General features: G+C 48.5%; 1 protein-coding gene across 4 annotated transcripts in view; it reads left to right on the plus strand.

Annotated features, from left to right (window-relative positions):
- Positions 1 to 18,415, plus strand: part of Cep104 (centrosomal protein 104) — a 37,718-nt gene extending 19,303 nt beyond the window's left edge. For 3 of the 4 annotated variants that reach the window (XM_026790012.1, XM_013354299.2, XM_013354300.2), the window contains 11 exons: positions 2,113 to 2,289; positions 4,588 to 4,794; positions 5,270 to 5,377; positions 6,843 to 6,879; positions 7,814 to 7,880; positions 8,062 to 8,170; positions 13,301 to 13,439; positions 13,534 to 13,601; positions 15,986 to 16,076; positions 16,624 to 16,704; positions 16,856 to 18,415. In XM_026790012.1, the coding sequence (XP_026645813.1) occupies positions 2,113 to 2,289; positions 4,588 to 4,794; positions 5,270 to 5,377; positions 6,843 to 6,879; positions 7,814 to 7,880; positions 8,062 to 8,170; positions 13,301 to 13,439; positions 13,534 to 13,601; positions 15,986 to 16,076; positions 16,624 to 16,704; positions 16,856 to 16,899 (1,128 nt within the window). In that variant the 3' untranslated portion in view covers positions 16,900 to 18,415. Of the gene's footprint in view, positions 1 to 2,112; positions 2,290 to 4,587; positions 4,795 to 5,269; positions 5,378 to 6,842; positions 6,880 to 7,813; positions 7,881 to 8,061; positions 8,171 to 13,300; positions 13,440 to 13,533; positions 13,602 to 15,985; positions 16,077 to 16,623 lie in introns of all 4 variants that reach the window. The other variant, XM_026790013.1, reaches the window with a different exon arrangement.
- Positions 18,416 to 19,550: the final 1,135 nt, after the last annotated feature.

Genomic DNA, 19,550 nt, shown 5'->3' on the forward strand with positions numbered 1-19,550 from the left:
TCTGTGGTGTGCTCACACCCACACACATGCCGAGATCTGTGGTGTGCTCACACCCACACACATGCCGAGATCTGTGGTGTGCTCGCACCCACACACATGCCAAGATCAGAGGAACGGGTGCAGTCACTTAGAGGGCTGCTAACAGAAATGGAAACCCAGTCCTGTCCGAGTCCGTCCCCACCCGTCACATGGCATACCTGGGCAAGCGTGTAGGAAGTGCTGTGAAAGTATCGGCTTTATTTAAGTTAGCTGATGAGCGCATCTAGTTCAGGAAGCTGTTTTGTTTTGCTTTGCTTTGCTTATTATGAGACATGGTCTCATGTAGCCCTGGCTCAGCTGGTACTGTGCATAGCCAAGAGTAACCCGGAACTAGATATGGTGCTCCCAGCTCGGCCTCCTAAGCCCTGGGGTTCGTACAGGTGTGCACTGCCCAGCAGATTTTGGGATCCTAAAGCTCCATATCTGGACTGGAGAAAACCTAAGAACTCCTTAAAATTTGATGCAAATTTTGTGACATAGAACATCTGTCTTAGGGCTCTTGTCATTCATCAAGATGTGAGGAATCCCAGACTTGGTTTATTAAGAAACTTATTTTCAGGGAAAGCAATTATGGAAAAAAATAAGCAGAACAGGCTGGCGGTGGTGGCACACACCTTTGATCCCAGCACCTGGGAAGCAGAGATCCGTGGATCTCTGAGTTCAAGGCCAGCCTGGTCTACAGAGTGAGTTCCAGGACAGCCGGGACTGACACACAGAGAAACCCTGTCTCATGAGAAGAACAAAAAGCTGAAGTGCTGCCATGTGCTTGTAGCACAGAGCTTGGCAGGGTGTCACCGTAAAAAGATACGTCAGCCCTTGAAAGACAAAGGCAGGAAGATTTCATGAGTCTCAGCACAAATGAAAATGTGTATTGCTTCATTTCTTTTCTATGTGTGAAGTCGGTTTGGTTTTTGTTTTCCTGAAGAGACAGGGTCTGCCATGTCACCCAGGCCACCTCCTTCTGGGCACAGGTGTTCCTCCTACTGATCAGCCTTCCCACAGCCAGAACTGCAGGAGTGTGCCACCACACTCAGCTCACGTTCAATATTTTTTAAGACAGTTTTACCATATAGCCATGCTACCCTCAACGCACAGATCCCCTGCCCCAACATCCCTTTTGCTAGTGCTCCGGGAGTGTGCCTCTCTGCCTGGCTTTTCCTGTTAGTTTCTGGTTGGTCTAAAGCTCCCTCACTAGGGCTGAAGAGACAGCTCTGTGAAGAGTGCTTACTGCTCTTTCCGAGGACTGCAGTTAGGTTCCCAGAACCCATGTGTGGTTTCTCACACCGTTCTGTGACTCTGGCTCACAGACTCTAGCGCCCTCTTGTGGCCTCCACCTACACTCCTGTGGCATATACACACAGACACATAGCACAAGTGCACACGTAGACACACTCACATGAATAAAAATAAACTTTCAAAGTTGCCAGGTTACCTGTCCCTGAGCCTTCATGATCAGGCCCACTTGTCATTTCAGGAACCTCTTGTCCTGACCTCTGGAGGCCATATTTACTGTGCCTTTGTCCTTTGTATCTGAGCCATCACTCATCATTCATGGCCCAAATACAAAGAGAGATTGTGACTACATACTGAGCACAGTATAGCAAGTTCAAGGAGACTAAGCATCATAGTGAGACCCTGTCACCCAACAATGGAAGCAATAGATGGGACTTTCTTCTGGCCCACCAGTGATCACATTACTAGAGAATCATTGACACTTGATGCTGAAATTCTATCTCTAAGCCTAATCTTTTCCCACATTTTTTACATTCAGAAAATGGTTTTATTGAGGTTGAGAAATTCCAAGAACAGAAGCCTTCAGGTTTTCAGTTTGTTTTCAACGTTCTCCTGACTCTCATGTTGATCTCTTCTGCTTCAGATCTGTAGTTTTACCCCCTCCCTAACTGTTTCCAAGAAACCCCAGCTCCCATTCATAATTCTCGTGTGGCTTGTCACCGTCCCTTCACTTCCCTGTTTGTTCCCTCGGGTGTTCAATGTGACAGTCATGCTAAGTTGTACTGAATTACCTCTAGCTTTTTACCTGTAATAATTAACAAATCATGCTATGTTTTGTAGGAAATGGCCTTGTTTAAGGAGGTGAAATCTCTCCAACTCATTCCATCCTACTTAGTACAGCCACTGAAACCCAATGCTTCCACTCATCTGGCAATGAGCCAGGTGGACCTTCTGGCCCGGCTGCTGAGAGACCTGGGCACTGGGAACTCAGGCTTCACCGTGGACAGTGTGATGAAGGTGAGCCAGCCTCATACGACAGGATATTGGTCACAGCTTAGGGCAGGGCTATCCAATCAGTGACTGAGCCAGGGAGCAAATCATGACAGTCATTCTTTGGGGAGTTGACTGAATGCTCACCTGTCAAGCATAGACCCCCAGGTTCAATTTGAAACACTGCATACACCAGGCTTTACACTCCTGCAGTCCCAGCACGGAGGAGGTAGAGGCAGGAGAATCACGAGGTCAAGATTATTATTGGCTGCACCGTGAGCTTGAAACCAGCCTGGGCTACGTAATATTCTGTCTCAAAAAACCTGAAAAAAAAAACTTATTTGCTTAAGAATACATCAGAGAATATAAACAAACCATCCCTACCTTGGTCTCCGGCCTGGATCATTGCCAGACACTTGTTTCATGACTGAACCTCGCTGTCCATAGTACAAGACACCCCTAGTGTATGTGACCCAAGACTGGAGTGAAACAAAATAAACCAGTGGGGCATTGATGGCTGCCGTCACATTCAGCGCCCCTGATGATATGAAGGAAAGGAAGAAGGGCACGGGGTGACTGCAAGACTGGGTGAGCAGGACCGGGGTGGCTGTGCAGTGCAGACCCAGTGCAGAGGCCGGGAGACTGGGCAGCAGGGTGGACCAGAATCTCTGATGTAAGAGTAGAGGAAACACAGACGCAGTGTGAGAGCCAGATGGTGACAGCGCACAGCCAGGTCTAGGTAGAGCCTAAAAGTGGGACTCAGGCTCTTCAGAAATGTGGGGGGTGGGAGGCCCAGGGCCCAGGGCCACTGGGGAGGCATTGACCTGGGCATGACAGCACCACAGTGCAGTGAAAACGAAAGTCATAGGCAGAGGTTCTCAGCCTTCCTTCCTAATGCGGGGACCCTTTAATACAGCTCTTCATGTTGTGACCCAACATAACATTATTTTTGTTGCTACTTCATAACTAATTTTGCTGCTGTTAGGAATCATAATGTAGATGTCTGTGTTTTCTGATGGTCATTTGGGGGTTGGGAACCACTGACACAAGGTGAGTGAGCTCAGGGTGTGGAAAGCATGGTATTGAGCGCTGCTGGAGCAGAAGACACAGTGTGCATGTAGAGATAAGCAGGTTGGGGCCAGCCTGGGCTGCATAGATGAGACTGTCATAGATAGACAGACCTACAGACAGACAGACAGACAGAGCGAGCAGAAAGCACAACGTGCATGTGGAGGTCAGAGGATAATTTGTAAGAGTCATGTTCTCTTTCCACTCTGGTTCCCAAGGCCAGGACTCAGGCAGTCAGGCTGGGTGGCAAGTACCTTTACTGGCTGAGCCATCTTGCCAGTATTTTTGGTGGTCTGATCGATTGCGGTTCTAGGGAAAGAACACATGGATATGTTAGACCAGTGCTCTTAACACTAGCTGCATCCCAGCACCCTGCTCATGATGCCAAAACAACAAAACAACAAACTGCACAGACACTGTGATGTGGGAGTGTCATATATCAATCTGTTGATTTCATTGGTTAAGTAATAAACAAACTGCTGGGGCTCATAGCTTAGAACATAGGTGGGTGGAGAAACAACAGAATGCTGGGAGGAAGAGGAAGTGAGGTAAGACTCGACAGCTCTGCTGTCTGGAGCAGAGACGCCATGCTTCCAGCTCCTGGGCGGACGCGGGGATAGCTCTGCTCTCTGAGACACACGTGATAAAGCTCCAACCCAGGATGGATGTAGGCTAGAATCTTCCTGGTAAGACCGGTGCTACATAAATGATTAGAAATGGGTTAAATATGAGAATATGAGAATTAGCCTAGAAGAGGCTAGATAGAAATGGGCCAAGCAGTGATTAAAAGAATACAGTGTCCGTGTAATTATTTCGGGGCATAAGCTAGCCAGGCGGCCGGGATGCTGGGGACGCAGCCCCGCCGCTCCTATTACTACACACTGCTGTGCAAAGTGACAGCCTGTAGGCAGCAGCATGTGTCAGCTGCCGATAAATGGGAACCTGCAGGCAGGGGAAGAAAACAGCCCAGGCAGACAGACAAAAGTCCCAGAGGCGCCACCCACTTCATCCTTGTTTGGAGTGTTTCCCAGTAGGAAGTGTGTGGATGCAAATTAAGGAGGGCTTCCCAGTGCACCAGTGGTGCTAGACTCCAGTGGGTTGTGTCACATGTGGAAGAGAACTCTGGGTGTGTGGCCCCCTCTGCTCTTGTCTTTATTTTCCAAGTCTCTGCGGTATACCTGGGTCTCTGTTGTGCTGGGAGAAGTTAACTTTGTTATTAGAAAATCAGTAGCAGAGCTGAGACTGCTTTCTTTGCAGTTTGCACTGAATGCCCTGGAGCACAAGGTGTATGAGGTGCGAGAGACAGCAGTCAGAATCATCCTGGACTTGTACAGACAGCACCCAGCCCTCACCCTGGAGCACCTTCCCCCGGAAGACAGCAGCACACGCAGGAACCTGCTCTACAAAGCCATTTTTGAGGGAATCGCTAAGATAGACGGCAGGCCGACGGAGGCTGAAGTCAGGGTGAGTGCCTCACGGATCGATGAAACTGTAGTCTGGGTTGAAGAAGTAACCTGGACCACGGAGCAGCCATGCTGACTCATACCTGTGGTCTGAGCACTGGGAGGCTGAGCTGAGAGGATTGCTGTGAATACCGGACAGGCTGGGCTGAGGAGAGAGAGAGAGAGAGAGAGAGAGAGAGAGAGAGAGAGAGAGAGAGAGAGAGAGAGAGAGAGAGAGAGAGAGAGAGAGAGAGAGAACAGTGCTACCTGAGATGTGAAGAAACGGCCAGTTTCTTTCTAGGAGCCCATATGGAGAAGCACAGTCTTGTCTAGGAAGAGCGGGATCAGTTCTGTACAAACCTTTAGTAAATTACCGAAGAATTTCCTTTTAATACGAGTTACAGTCATGTCCAAATTAGATGCTTCAGTTTGTCTCCAAAATGTCTGAAACTACCCTAAGAAAGTTCCTCTAATGGGGAAAATGTTTTTTTAACCAGGCCCAGAAAAGAGCAGCCACTAAAGAAGCAGAAAAGCAGAAGAAGGAAGAGGTGAAGGTTCTGCAGGGCCAGTTGGCAGCACTGAGAGAGACCCAGGCTGGAGCCCAGGTCAGAATGCCAGCACCTTCCACCTGAGTGTGTGGGTGCCACGGCGATGCAGATGGCGCCTTGCTTTCTTTCTGGTTGGCAGGGGCACAGATAAAAGAGGGCCTGGCCCAGGCCTTTGGTGCCCATGTCAGTAATTAGCCAGCTCCACTGCTGCTCTGAGGCTTGGGGGGAGCATCCTCCTGCCTGTTCTCAAGACAACCTGAGTTCAGTCTCCCTGAGAGCCACGTGGTAGGACTGACTCCATAAAGTGGTCCTCTGACCTCTTCACTTTGCACCATGGTATGCATGCAGCCGCCCCCATACACGCGTACACACAAAGTAAAGTAATTTTGAAACTGTAGGAGGGCAGAGGAGTTAAGGAGGGTCACAGTCCCAGATGAAGGCTCAGTCTTACCAGGTGTACTTGGAGCCTGCCTCCGAGCTGCTTGTGCCTGTGGCCACAGCTACTACACAAACCCAAGGATGCTATGGAGAGGGCGGAGGTCTACACGCTACTGTCCACACAAATGGGAAAGAACAAAGAGAGAAGCAGAAAACACATCTACAAATACATTTGCCCAAGAAGGGCTGGAGGTCCCTAGACCTTCCCACCAAAGGCCAAAGTGAGAGGAACAGTAAGGAAAGGAGAAGCGGTGGGGGCAGGAGCTGGCCGCTTCCTTCCCCTGCTTCCTCTACCACTGTAGCACTATGGCAGTCACCACTGGGGGGTGGGGAGGATGGGCAGTCATGCTGTGTTTTTCCCACTGGCTCACAAGTGTGATGAACGAGAGGCTCACTCCAGGTCACACGCTAGCTAGGACATGACCAGGGCCCTGCTGCCCATCATACCTGTGCTGGGGCTGATGATCACTTGACTCCTAGGAATGACAGTCACCTGTGGAGGAGATTGGTAGCCTTGGTATTTGTGTGTCTATGGAATGGTGGAGCTAAGGGGCTTAAAGAGAGCAGGAGAAAATGTTGGAGTTGTTTTGTTCTTGTTTTTAGCATTGAGTCTCACAGTTGTAGCTAAGGCTGCCCTAGAACTCATTCAGTAGCACAGACTGGCCTCAAATTTGTGATCCTCTTGCTTCTGCTTAAGAAGTGCCAACATCATAAGTGTTCACCATCAGGTTTGGCTTGAAAAGATTGCTGATAACTCTTTCGTAGTTTTGTGGAGCCCAGTGCCTATAATTGCAGCACTAAAGAGGCTGAGGCAGGAGGATTGCAATGTTGCGACCAGATGAGACTGTTACAGATGGATGGATGGATGGATGGATGGATGGATGGACGGACGGACGGACGGACGGACGGACAGACAGACAGAAAGGAAGGACTGTCCTGAACGAATGAATAGAAAAACATGAATTCTGTTATTCTTTGATAGAAATATCAAACAAAACCTAGACATGTACTTTGAGGACAATGTATCCTGGGTAGACTAACTCACAGCTGCAGTTCACTCTGACCGTTGCTGTCTGTGTCCTAGGAGAAGGAGAATGACGGCGTGAAGCTCAGAAATCAAGGTGAGCGAATTCCAACCAAGACACCGCAACACTGACCTCACTTCCTTTGCCAAGCATGGTTATGCATTCCTTTAATCCCAGCCCTCGGAGACTGGAGGATTTCTTGTGGGTTTGATGCCAGCCTGGACTACAAAACAAGTTTCAAGCCAGCCAGGGCTGCATAGTGAGACTGTGTCAAAACAAAATAAAATCACTTCCTCTAGCAGGCCTGGTGTCAGACATCTGAGCCCAGTGAATGGCAGATGAGGCAGGAGGATGGCAAATGCCTTAGTTACTTTTCTGTTGTGATAAGATGTCAATAACTAAGGCACCTTATAAAAGAAAAACTTTATTTGGGACTTGCAGTTTCAGAAGGTGAGCCATGACTACCCTGGCAGGAGCATGACTACAGGCAGGCAGGCATGGTGCTGGAGCAGTAGCTGAGAGCTCACATCTGATCCACAGGCACCAGAGAGAGGGACAGATGCTGGGAATGGCATGGGCTTTTGAAACGTCAAAGCTTGCCACCAGTGACACACCTCCTCCAACAGGCCACACCTCCTAATCCTTCCCAAACAGTTCCGCCACCTGGGGACACGTGTTCAGACATGAGCCTGTGGGGGCCGCGCTCACTCAGAGCACTGCAGCAAGTTTGCAGCTACTCCAAGCTGCCTCGCAAGGCCTTGGCCACAAACCTGAGGCTGCAGCTGTAGCTCATGGTGCCAGTGCTTGCCTGGGATGTGCAAGGCCTCGATTTGGCTCCTAGCACTGAAGAAAAGGAAAGAAAGCTGCTTCTCTTGATTCTGCAGCCCCAACTGGAGCTTATTTTGTGCTTGGACACCTGACCACTGGTTTATAGAAACCAAACTGACTGTTTCATAAATTACTATTTTTGCTGAAACTTTAAACATTTCAACCAAACATTACTTAGATTGTGCTTTTTTAATCTCCTCAGACCCTCAAGGAAGGAAAGCTGCCCCACCAGATGCTCCGGAAATCCCAGATAACCATTATTTGGATAAGTGAGTGACGCTGCCTGTGTCTGTGACATGGGGGCTCTCAAGGGGAATAGCCTGCCTGTGGAGCACCAGGCCTTTCAGGACAGGAGGGGCCTAGCAAGTTCTGAGTCTAATGCATTGGGGGTTGAGTGGTCATGGTAGCCAGAGCAAAGCCTTCACTTCTGCCTTTTCTAATTCATTGTAGTCTGTGCATCTTTTGTGGGGAGAGGAATGAATCTTTCACAGAAGAGGGCCTGGACCTCCACTACTGGAAACACTGCCTCATGCTGACAAGATGCGACCACTGCAGGCAGGTCAGGTGCTGGGCATGGGCCATGGCCACTCACAGGTGACCACTGCAGGACAGGTGCTGGGCACTAAGACACCAAGGTTTTGAGAAAAAAACCAAAGCATGGGTAGCCCCGATCTTTGAAGCTTGAGAGGGAAGTCATGAAGAGAGCAGAGAAGTCTGTGCTGTGACCCAGAGTGACTGACTGTGTCAGCCACTCTCTACCACCTGCAACTCAGTCTGTCCCTGTCCCCCTTTGACAACATTTACAGCATTTGTTGCTTGGCCTTCCTGTAAGTGGAATCCTGTTGTGTGGGCCCACGCTCTCCTGTGTCCATTGCCTGTTGCTACGTATGTGTTTTGCATAGACCATGATTGATTCATACCCTGACTGCTCCAGTTTGGGACTGCTGGGAATAGCTTTACTGTTGGCATTCTCATGTTTCATTACTCCTGGAACACACAAAGAAACATCCATTGTCCCCAGCTAGGACACTAATTAGGATCCTCTAAGTCCAACTTACCAGGAAGTTTATTAGCTACTTATGGCTCGTGGGCATTGTGTGGCCCTCCATCTCCAGCAAGTAGCCAGGTGGTGTGCACTACTGTGGCCTGCTTCCAGTCCTGTCCCCAGTGTGCTGCCTGAAGGCATGTTATTATATGCTCCAGCTGAGTGTGTTTTCAGGACCTCCAGCTATACAAGACAAGAACAGGTACACTGAGATTCTCCTGCACATGCTCCAACCTTAGATGGTTCGGCCGCAGTTGCAGATGCCTCTTGTTTCCCATAGCAGGCAATGCAGCAGCTTGTCCAACACTCTTCCTTGGCTCTATTGTGTCTATAGTCTGGCTCTGATTTGCTCTGTGGGTTTTCCTAGGGAGATATACAGAACATTTGTTCACCTCCATAAGACACCAGCTCAGGGTACAGCTGACAAAAGCCATGTCAGTGGAGTGCCATCCTGAGTGAACCTTCCACTTCCTGTGTGCTGCAGCTGAGGGGCAGGATCAGGAATGGTGGGTGAAATCTCAGGAGGGCTGCAGTTCCATCCCTTACCATGTATCAGGCTATCGGTGTATTGTTTTGCATAATTTTATTGCCATAACTATGGGTTCAAGATCAGCACAGCAATCTCTGCTCTACAATGGCCATGGTCGAGTTAATTATGACCACAATGTGACCACAGCACTGGGCCACATGCCTAGCCTGGTCCTGTTGATGGGCCATAGTGCAGCACTAGGCCATATGTCCAACCATGGTCCTGTGGATGTGACCACAGGGCAACTCTGGGCCACATGTCTAGCCAGGTCCTGTTGGACAGGCTTTTTCTACTGAACTAGTGCCCAGAGGTACAGAGTCCCGGCCACCTTGCAGCTCACAGCAATGAGAAAGAGGGCACCTCTGTTCTCACATGCTACATGCTGCCTGTGACTGAGGCGGGCACCATTTGTCTACTGGTCATTAGCCTCCGTTGCTAGGTGTCTTTTTATTGTCATCTTCTACATCAGGGTATAGCCCTCAGTCTCATTCTTGGCCGCGTCTCTTGGATGGGCCGCCAGCTGACAAATGATAGCAAAGACTCTTAATTATGAGAGCTTGGTCGTCGGCTCAGGCTTGTCGCACCAGCTCTTTTTTTTTTTTTCAAATATTTATTTTATTTATTATGTATACAATATTCTGTCTGTGTGTATGCCGCAGGGCAGAAGAGGGCACCAGACCTCATTACAGATGGTTGTGAGCCACCATGTGGTTGCTGGGAATTGAACTCGGGACCTTTGGAAGAGCAGGCAATGCTCTTAACCTCTGAGCCATCTCTCCAGCTCCCGCACCAGCTCTTATAACTTACATTAGCCCATATTTTTATTAATCTACATTCTACCACATGGCTTCTGCTGCTCTCGTGTTCAGTGTGTTCAACTTGTTCTGCATTTCATTGGTGTCTCCTGCATTTCTTGATTGCCTCCTCTTCCTCTCTCTGTCCAGAAGTCCTGCCTCTACCTCCTGCCTAGCTACTGACTGGTCAGTTTCTTATTACACCAATCACAGCAGTACGTTTTCACACAGTGTGCAAATATCCTCAACATTTCTCCCTTTTGTCTAAATAAAAAGGAAAGATTTTAACTCTAATACAGTAAAACTATTTGGCAAATTTCGAAAGATTATTTTATTATGTATTCTATCTTGATGAATCCAAGATTTTATACCTAAGCTCTTTTTTTTTTTATTGGTTTTTCAAGGCAGGATTTCTCTGTAGCTTTGGAGCTTTGGAGCCTGTCCTGGAACTCACTCTGTAGACCAGACTGGCCTCAAACTCACAGAGATCCATCTGCCTCTGCCTCCTGAGTGCTGGGATTAAAGGTGTGTGCCACTATCACCCAGACCTAAATCATTTTTTATCATAATTTATATTGCCATCCTAAAAATATCCTTTTACCTTTTAGACCTTAAAATGTTTTCGTAGATAAACAACTTAGGTTTATATGTCTCTCAACCTTTATAAGCTTGACATCTCTTATATGAGTGTCTTTTCTGAATTTGGTAACAAAACCATAACTTTAACTGTCTCATCTTCAACCCCATCAGAGACCCGAGACGGATATAATATTACCTGAGTAAACAGGAAGTGCAGAGCAAGCAACTTCTAAAATTGTAGAAACGACAGAACAGCTGGCTTCCTGGACAGTCAACAGAGTTTCCTCCACAGTGTTGGGGCATTACGTCTTCAGGCTTAGAATATTCCACAGGCTTTTCTGTGAAGCAGGAATTGTGAAGGACTGTCCTACTGTGTCTTGACAAAGTTCAGCAGTCACTCTTTTGTGTCCTGCTTGTCCAATTTGGACAGTATACTGTCAGCAGTCGAGGCACGAACAGTTTCTTGCCCAAATGGCTAGCTTCACCCCAATGAAAGCAAACTCCATATGGAGGTTCTTCAATGTCTGTCGTCATTTTTTGGAGTAAAATGGTGCTGCCAGGAGCAGATGTGTCTCATTCCTCTGGCCTCTGGGCTTTAATAGTTTTATGCTATTAAAAACATCTTAAATGCCATATCCTGTAGGTCTCTGAAGTATTTGAAGACCATCCATCTAAAATATCTGTTTGACCTTGAAAACATAGCTAACATGGCTACAAGTTTGACTGTTATAGATGACTAACTACTAACCTACATTTTCTTAATTGTCCTAAACAATTTGTAATAATAGCCTTTAAGGACTAGAGCTTTACATTGCATTTTAAAATGAGCTGCATAGGTACAATACCTTAAACAAGAGTAGGAACACATATACAGTATATTAAAATAAAAATAACTTTAAATTTGTATCAGTATACAAAAATCCTTACTGATGTAAACTACTTAAGACTAGTAGTTGCTTTTTTTTTACTTTAAAAGTAGATTCAATAATTTACCCTTTTATCCTATCATTCCTATATCCCCCTTTTTCTTTTCAAAATGAGATCCATGAATATAATCTCTTTTGGTCAATTTTTTTTCTTCACCATGATCAACAACAATTTGTAACCAATTCCCCTAAATGATGATAAACATCCTTAACCTTCCAGAAGACCAAAAACCATTCACCCCACCTCTTTGTCTGGGGTGATGGTACTTACAGGGGATCCTGATAAAATTGGGATAATGGTCAAGTCCTGGGAGAGCTAGCTATATTATTTTTTTGTTTAGTTTCTGTGTGATGGGAAAGTTCAGGGAAAGTCCTGGCCGGAGTAGTCTGTGAGACTGGACCATATTAGTTTAGCTAGCAGCTTTGAAGTTGTTCTGGATGCAGAACTTTGAGGAAATTCTGAGAGACTGGATCAGCTGGGCTACTTGACTTCATTGGTGTCTGATCATTTTTTCTGAAAACACAGACTTTTAAAGATAGCATACATATCAGTATTAACACAAGAACAGAATGTGCCATAAGCACAGTCAGCTAAAGATGATTCTCTGCTCTGTGTTCGAGCGGTAAAAGGCATCTGCCAACCTTATAAACAGTCTGTCTGAACTGTATAACCAACCTCTGTCCACACCATGGAAGGATTTACCATGTCTCATATAATCTCAGAGCTATTCCCATGTCAAGGAATCAGCGTACATGTCATCTGTCCTGTGGTCTTTCCTGTCTTCCTCCCTCACGTCTGCAGCCAAGATCCTCGGAGGTCTCCCCTGGTCAGATCTTATCTTTGTTCATTTTGAAGGAATCCATAGCTTTTCATTTCCTGTGCAAACAAAAACACAACCTCTCCCCATTCTGTGTGTCTGAGTTGTTCTGTGTCTCGTTGGTGTCTCCTGCATGCCTCCACTATCTCCCCTTCCACTCTTGACCCAGAAGTCCCACCTATACCTCCTGCCTAGCTATTGGCCATTCAGCTTTGTATTGCACCAGCCACAACCCATCTTCACACAGTGTACAAATATCCCACAACAGAAGTCCTTCCTAAGTGTCATGCCCTGCGCTGCTTCCCTCCTGCTCTGGGCCTCTGTCTTCAAACAGTGAAGACAAATGGGAAGTGTTTCGTTTCATCTGGTGCACAGGAAAGGATGTAAGAGGGCAGGTCTCACCCTTTGGACACTCATTCCTCCATCCGGCAGTACAGATTCTAACAGCCCGAGGTGTGCAACTGACCTCTTCAGCAGTGTGTGGTTCCATGTCTATGCAGAAGGTATTCTGAGCAAGTGTTGGATGGGTGGGAGAACCTTCTTCATATGCACATTCTTAAGAAATACTGGTGAGGGCTGGAGAGATGGCTCAGTGGTTAAGAGCACTGACTGCTCTTCCAAAGGTCCTGAGTTCAATTCCCAGCAACCACATGATGGCTTACAAACATCTGTAATGAGATCTGGTGCCCTTTTCTGGTGTGTGGGTATACATGGAAGCAGAATGTTGTATACATAATAAATAAATAAATCTTTAAAAAAAAAAAAAAAGAAATACTGGTGAGCCAGAATTTGAACCCAGAGCCACAGCAGACGCTCAGATCAGCTGTAGCCCCAGCCCATACCATGGCCTTTCCATGGCACTCAGGTGATATGAGGAGGACCCAGGGTCTCTACGAAGTGTGTGACTGCGGACACTGTTGGTTAAACAAATGCCAGAGGATCTAGAACAGCTGCCCTGGCCTCCCCACAGCAGTCACACTGCTCTGTCTCTGGTGCAGGTGGTTGAGATCTCCAGCCTGACGGAGCACCTGCTGACAGAGTGTGACAAGAGGCATGGGTTTGGGAAGTGCCACCGCTGCAGCGAGGCTGTCCCCACGGAGGAGCTTCCCAGGCACATCCAAACCAAGGAGTGCAACCGTGAGTGCCATCTAGAATTGTGGGGTTGGATGGACCCTTCCTCTCACTGAGGGGTCATCCAAGTAACCAAGTCTTCTTATTGAAATCATTGCAGCTGCCAAATCGGAGAAGGTGGCAAACCGATGTCCTCTGTGTCATGAAAATTTTGCCCCTGGAGAAGAGGTAAGGGGGCCTGAACCAAGATGCGGGCAGCCGGGAAGCACCGAACACACTCTCAGGATGACAGTTAGGAGGCACAGTGCCCTCCTGACTTCCTAACAGCAGAGTCTTGGTCACTGGGCACCCATGGTTTTACACTTCTTGGTGTGCCTTTCATATATGAATCCAGGCCTCCCTGGCATCATGGTCATGTCTGTAGCCCATAACCATTTGAAGTAAAAGAATGTGCCCCATGGTGGTTGATGGTTCTCTTCCTTCTCAGTGCCATGCTCTCCCCCTGTCCTGAGCAGGTACCATGGTGACACAGGCTGCTTTTTGTCATGTGCTTTGCCTCTGGTATTTAGGGATGCATGCAGGGGCTGAGGTATCCACAGGCCTACCCCCTTTCTGCCTGCACAGCACAGTGGTGGTGCCCTACATGCCAGGCAGCTCTGGAGACCTTCTCTTGGCTGTGCTTCTGCCCCAGGAGATGCTATGGAGTCCAATATTCTTTCCTGTCACCTTTCTTCATCCCCAGTGTTGTGTGACAAGACTTTCACTGGGGAGACACAACACACATCTAACCACCCCAGAGAAGGAGCCACACAGTACAAAAACCACCAAAGTCCAGCTTGGTGAAGCCTGAGTAGTACTGGGATAACGTAGGAGGAGAATAAGTGAAGGGTTGCTTACAGGAGACTGTCGTATCACCAAAGCTCGCCCCAGCGTGAGCGACAGTTTACTGAAGCTGGGAACCTGGAGCACACTGCACATTCTGCATACAGAGCTGTATGGGGTGTCCTTTCCTGGTGACTCTGGTCTAAACCTCTCCCAAGCAGCTGGGCTGGTCTTGGGGTATTTGCAGCTTGACTTCATTCACTGACAGGGAAGGGCGTAGTGAACCTGGTCCGTTTTGGGGACTTCCTGAAGCTGTTTACCTTCCTGCTTAAGGAGTTTTCCCACAGCATGAGGTTTTTTTCTATCTTGGAGGAACCTGTTACACAACTCTTAGTGGCTATCAGAATGTCAGGCCAGCTCACTAGTCTCTAGGTGGCGGCTTGTCTGCTTTTAGTGTCTTGCTAAACTCATGGATGGGAGTAGATACAGAGCCATGGCCACCCTGCCCTATGGACAGCAGGGGTCCTTTTGCCTGGTCTTCTGAGGCTTTGTAGCTGACGTGTATCCTCCTGTGTGGGACATTCTACCCAGACAGGAATCAGCTGTCCTGCCAAGATGTGTGGCCCTCTCTCTCTCAGCAGGCCTCAGCACAGGGAGGGCCACTGCTGCCAAGCCACAGTGGACAGAGCTGGGACACTTAGGTATCACAACCCTGTCAGTACACACTGCTGTCTGCTGTCTCCCATCCACACCCAGCCAGTGCACCTTTCTCGCCTTGTCTTCTTGGAATCCCTGCATGCTCCCTCCTCCCCTGTCCCCAAGTTCTGTAGCCTCACCAACCAAAAAAGGTCCAAGGATACAGAATTCGTGTGTCTGACCTAGGGCAACCCTGGAGTCAGTGGGTCCAGCCCCTGCTATTGTCAGGTTCTGTTCTGGAGCCCAGGGAGTGGCTCCAGCAGCCTGGACAGCCACTGAAGACCCGCTTGGGTGCACGGTTTCCATCTCACAGGCCCAGGCTCTGAGCTCTAGCGTTGGTTTCCCCAGTCTGTACGTAGGGCTTGTTGTAAGACCTGCATCCAGGCTGAGACTGCTGTGCTTACCCTGCTACCCTGTGTAAGAGGACTTGTTCATACCTGCATGTCCTGCACGTCCTCACGTCCAGACTCATCTGTAATTTAGGAGCCTTCCGTTTTCATCATAATCACTGCCTTTACTGACCCACTTCCAGCTGCCCACAGTCTTCACTCTCTTGCCCTCGCTCTGTTGGTCTCTGCCCTGAACAGTACTGAACCAGTCAGCAGCTTCCTCCTTTCTGCCCTCTGTGCCCACCATCTGCCATGTACTAATACCCTGTCCGTATCGGTGGCTGTTGGCTGTCACGTGACTTTCCTATTCCGGGTGTCTATGCTACCTTAGCTCTGTCTGACAACATCCATTTACCACCTCATGGTTCCCCTGACTCCAGGCTGGGCTGCCATGGAGTTGCTAGCTAACCTACATGTTCACCTGCAGCTCAACAAGGGAAGAGCTCACTGCTTAGTGCCTTCTAGCAGCTGGCAAAAATAAATCCTTGTAGCCACGGGACTCAGGTTCCAGTCATCCAGGGTGGAATGTGAAATGCAAAACCAGCCTGTAAGACTTTGGTGCTCAGGCCAAAGAAGGGCAGGGAGCCAGGCCTCTCACTGGTTGGCACCTCGTTCCCATTATGAACAGTGAGTTGTGTACTCTGGCAGCGCCCCGGGTCCCTTGGAGCCACCAGGCTAACATGCTGAGCCTCCTCTTTGTTGCAGGCGTGGAAGGCTCATCTGATGGGCCCTACTGGCTGCACAATGAACCTGCGCAAGACACACGTTCTCAGCAGGGCCACAGCCCCGCAGCAAGGTGAGTCAGAAGTCACACGTGGGGCCTGCATCCTGCTGCAACTTAGGTGAGATGCATCCTGAGTTTCCTGTCCGTGTGCATCTGACCTGCTAACCCCATTCTCCAAGCGGCAGCTGCTCCCCACAGATGCCTCCTGGCAGCTCACTGGGGGCTGTAAGGCTCCCCACAGCTGCTGCACCCACAGAGGAAGCCACTGCCTTCTTTCAGCGCACTATCTAAGGCATTCATTTCAGATTAAGACACCCTCCCAGAACAGAAGACCTTTGGATGTGGTGATACCGTGAAACAGTGGCTCGTTCTGGGGGTGTAGCTCTGCGTCTCCGTACTTATGCACAAGGAAGGCTCTCCACTCCCTTCCTGGTTCTTTGAACTGATGGCCTTCTGTGCCATTCATCCTGTGTCTTCCTCTCCCTCTGCCATATGCATTTCTAGCCTAGTGTGGGTTCTCGGCCATTCTCATAGTCACTGTGGGGTCTGCAGTCCACCTCCAGGTAAGAGTTCCTCTTTTCATGTGGTTCTGTGTCCTGTGCATCTGTCTCCACTACAGGGAAGGGCCCAGCAGCATCGAAGTCAGGCACCTCAGGACCCAAGGTTGGAAGCAAGATCCCCACCCCAAAGGGGGGCCCGAGTAAGAGCTCCAGCAGGACGTACATGAGACGGTGACAGTTTCCACTTCTGTCCCTGCCAGGGGCTGTGCAAGTTTCCCCGTTCTAAGCCATGTGTGTTGATATAGTGATGCAGGACTCTGTGCCTGCTGACCTTGGCCTCTTGTGTTGCAGGAACAGAGTGTATGGATATGACCAAAGAACCCGTCCCACGCTAGGCCCTTTGTCAGTGCCCGGGCACAAAAGTACCTCTTGCTCAGGAAGCCAGCAAGTACAGCACCCACTTTCCTTACTACTGAGATGTACCCCAAACTTTGAGCTCACTGGTGTCTGTTGCACATGTTAGACTTTGCACAGGGCTAAGCTCAACGTTGGTGGCCCTAGCAGACAGCAGCAAGCCAGACTGAACCTCCTGTGTTGTCTCTCTCACGGCCTGTCTGCTAGGTTGTCACAGCATATTAAAGTGACAAGCAATAAAGGGAAGCAAGCAAAAGGCAGCCGTCCTAAGAACAAGCCCCTCCAGGACACACTGCCCAGTGCTCCTGTGCACACCTGTCCCCATTCCCCACTGACAGCCCTACCTTGATGCCTTCCCTCAGCGGGCTCAGATCCTCTGCTGCAGAGTCCTCAATAGGCTTTGGGTGATGTCCCCTGGTTACCCACCTGCAAGCCTCAGTTTCTTTACGGCACAAGAGAGCACCTTCCACATTTGCTAAGCCAAAAAGTTGTGTTATGTCCTGTGATGTAAGTGAACCCACTTTCCCAGATCAGTCACAGGATGTCACTCACAAGACCTCAGGGGCAGCTGCAGCATCCTCCGCCCGCCTTCCTCCCAGGAGCTCCAGCAGACAAGCATCTGTGGAGACTGAGTCCATCTGAAACTCATGCCCCTGTCTCCGCCCCAGGCTGAAGGGGGCCACTGAGGCCCTGCCCTGTGCCTGCTTCCTGAGGTTTTCCTCGTTTTCCCTTGAAATGTCTGGGATTGAGAAAATGAGTGTTATAAAATTAGGGCATATTTCTTTAAAATTCCCAACCATGTAAAACAAAATCCATATGTATAGGTGCCTGAGCAGCGAGCATGCTGGGTAGTCAATCCCATGAGCTCACCCCTGATGTTGGCAGACAGCTGCTGTGCATGGCTGAGAGTGTCGCATGGAGCAGGATCTGTTGAGAGGAGGATCCTGTCGGAGGCCTTTACTAAGATATTTGTAAAAAATCCTTCCTTCTTAGCCCGCGTGGTGGCTCACACCTGTGCTCCTGGCACTCAAGAGGCTGGAGTCAGAAGCTCACCACAAGTTCAAGGGAAGCCTGGGCTCCAGAGTGAGGCGCTGGCTCAAAATTAAACAGAGCAAAAAAGAATCCCTTATTTTAGCTCCCGTGTTTGCCTGTTACAGAATCATGAGTTTCTGCAGAGGTGACTGGCGGTCTCGGCAGCCTCAAAGCTCCACACCACTGTGCTTGATTCAGGGAGGGAGCTAAGAGCCCACCATTCATAATATCAAAGTGTGGAACACTCCTCAAGCTTCACGTACGACACATTGTGGATATTTAATATTTATTTATATTATTTTTCATAAAAGATTCTATTAAACCTAATTTAAAAGAATTGTGTCATATCTGATACTGAAATATATTGTAAATACCTTTAATGAAAACCTGCAACTTTTTAATGTTTTAACATAGTTTTTCTATTTGTCTTTATTTCAGGTGCCAGAAGTATAAAATAATATATTTTTATTGTTTTAGGATTTATGTGCTAATTTGACTTGAGTACATTAATACAGTAAAAAGATCATTCAGTGTTTGTCACTTTTATTTCAAGATTTTATATACAGATTTCATTTTTTTTACTAGATTTACTCCTTTTACATGTGTGTGTTTTGCCAATATGTATGTTTGTGCACCACATGTGTGCCTGGTGCCCATGGAAGTCAGAAAAGGGCACCAGATTCTTTGGAACAGAGTAATCGTTATAAGCCACCCACCGTGTGAGTACTGGGAACTGAACCAAGGCTCACTACAGAGCAATAAGAGCTCTTAACCAGCGAGCCACCTCTTCAGTCCTGCTTCTGTGTTTCAGTCAAGGTCTCTCTATGCAGCCCTGGCTGGTTTAGAGCTTGTGCTGTAGGCCAGGCTGACCTTGAGCTCAGAGATCCCGCTCCCAGGTGCTGGGACTAAAGGCAATCACCACTGTGCCCAGCTCACTGGATTTGTAAGTCACGTTCTGGGTGTCTGTGGGGCAAGTTTCCAGAGAGAATTAACCAGACTGGCCTTAAGAGTTGCATCCTTTGGGCTGGGGCATGATCTCTCTACCCTGACCTCTCCTTCTCCTCTCTGATTTGCTCTCCCATGAGGTGTACCACCTCTTCTGTCTGCTTCCAACACCACGTTTCTGCTCCTCCACAGGCCCAGTGATAAAGCCAGCCAACCATGAATGGTTCTAGAATTAAAGCTTGATAAGTCACCTATGTAGACAAAGATGAGCAACTGGGTGTTATCCTGGTTGGTTTTATGTCAACTTCACATACACTAGAGCCACCAAAGAAGCCTCAGTTGAGGAAATGGCTCGAGCAGGAAGGCATTTCTTCAATTAGTGATTATCAATGTCTTGGGGACCAGCCCCAGCAGTGCAAGGTACAAAGGGAATCCACAGAGTCAGCACTTACTGTGACTTCGTTATCTGAAGGGTGTAGGCAAAGTTTCTATCCCACCCAGTCCCATAGCCATTTAGTTCCAAAGAAACACACAGGGGCTGGGCGGTGGTGGCGCACGCCTTTAATCCCAGTACTCAGGAGGCAGAGGCAGGTGGATCTCTGTGAGTTCGAGGCCAGCCTGGTCTACAAAGGGAGTTCCAGGACAGGCTCCAAAG

The sequence above is a fragment of the Microtus ochrogaster genome, unplaced genomic scaffold (genome assembly GCF_000317375.1).
Source record: "Microtus ochrogaster isolate Prairie Vole_2 unplaced genomic scaffold, MicOch1.0 UNK38, whole genome shotgun sequence".
NCBI lineage: Eukaryota > Metazoa > Chordata > Mammalia > Rodentia > Cricetidae > Microtus > Microtus ochrogaster.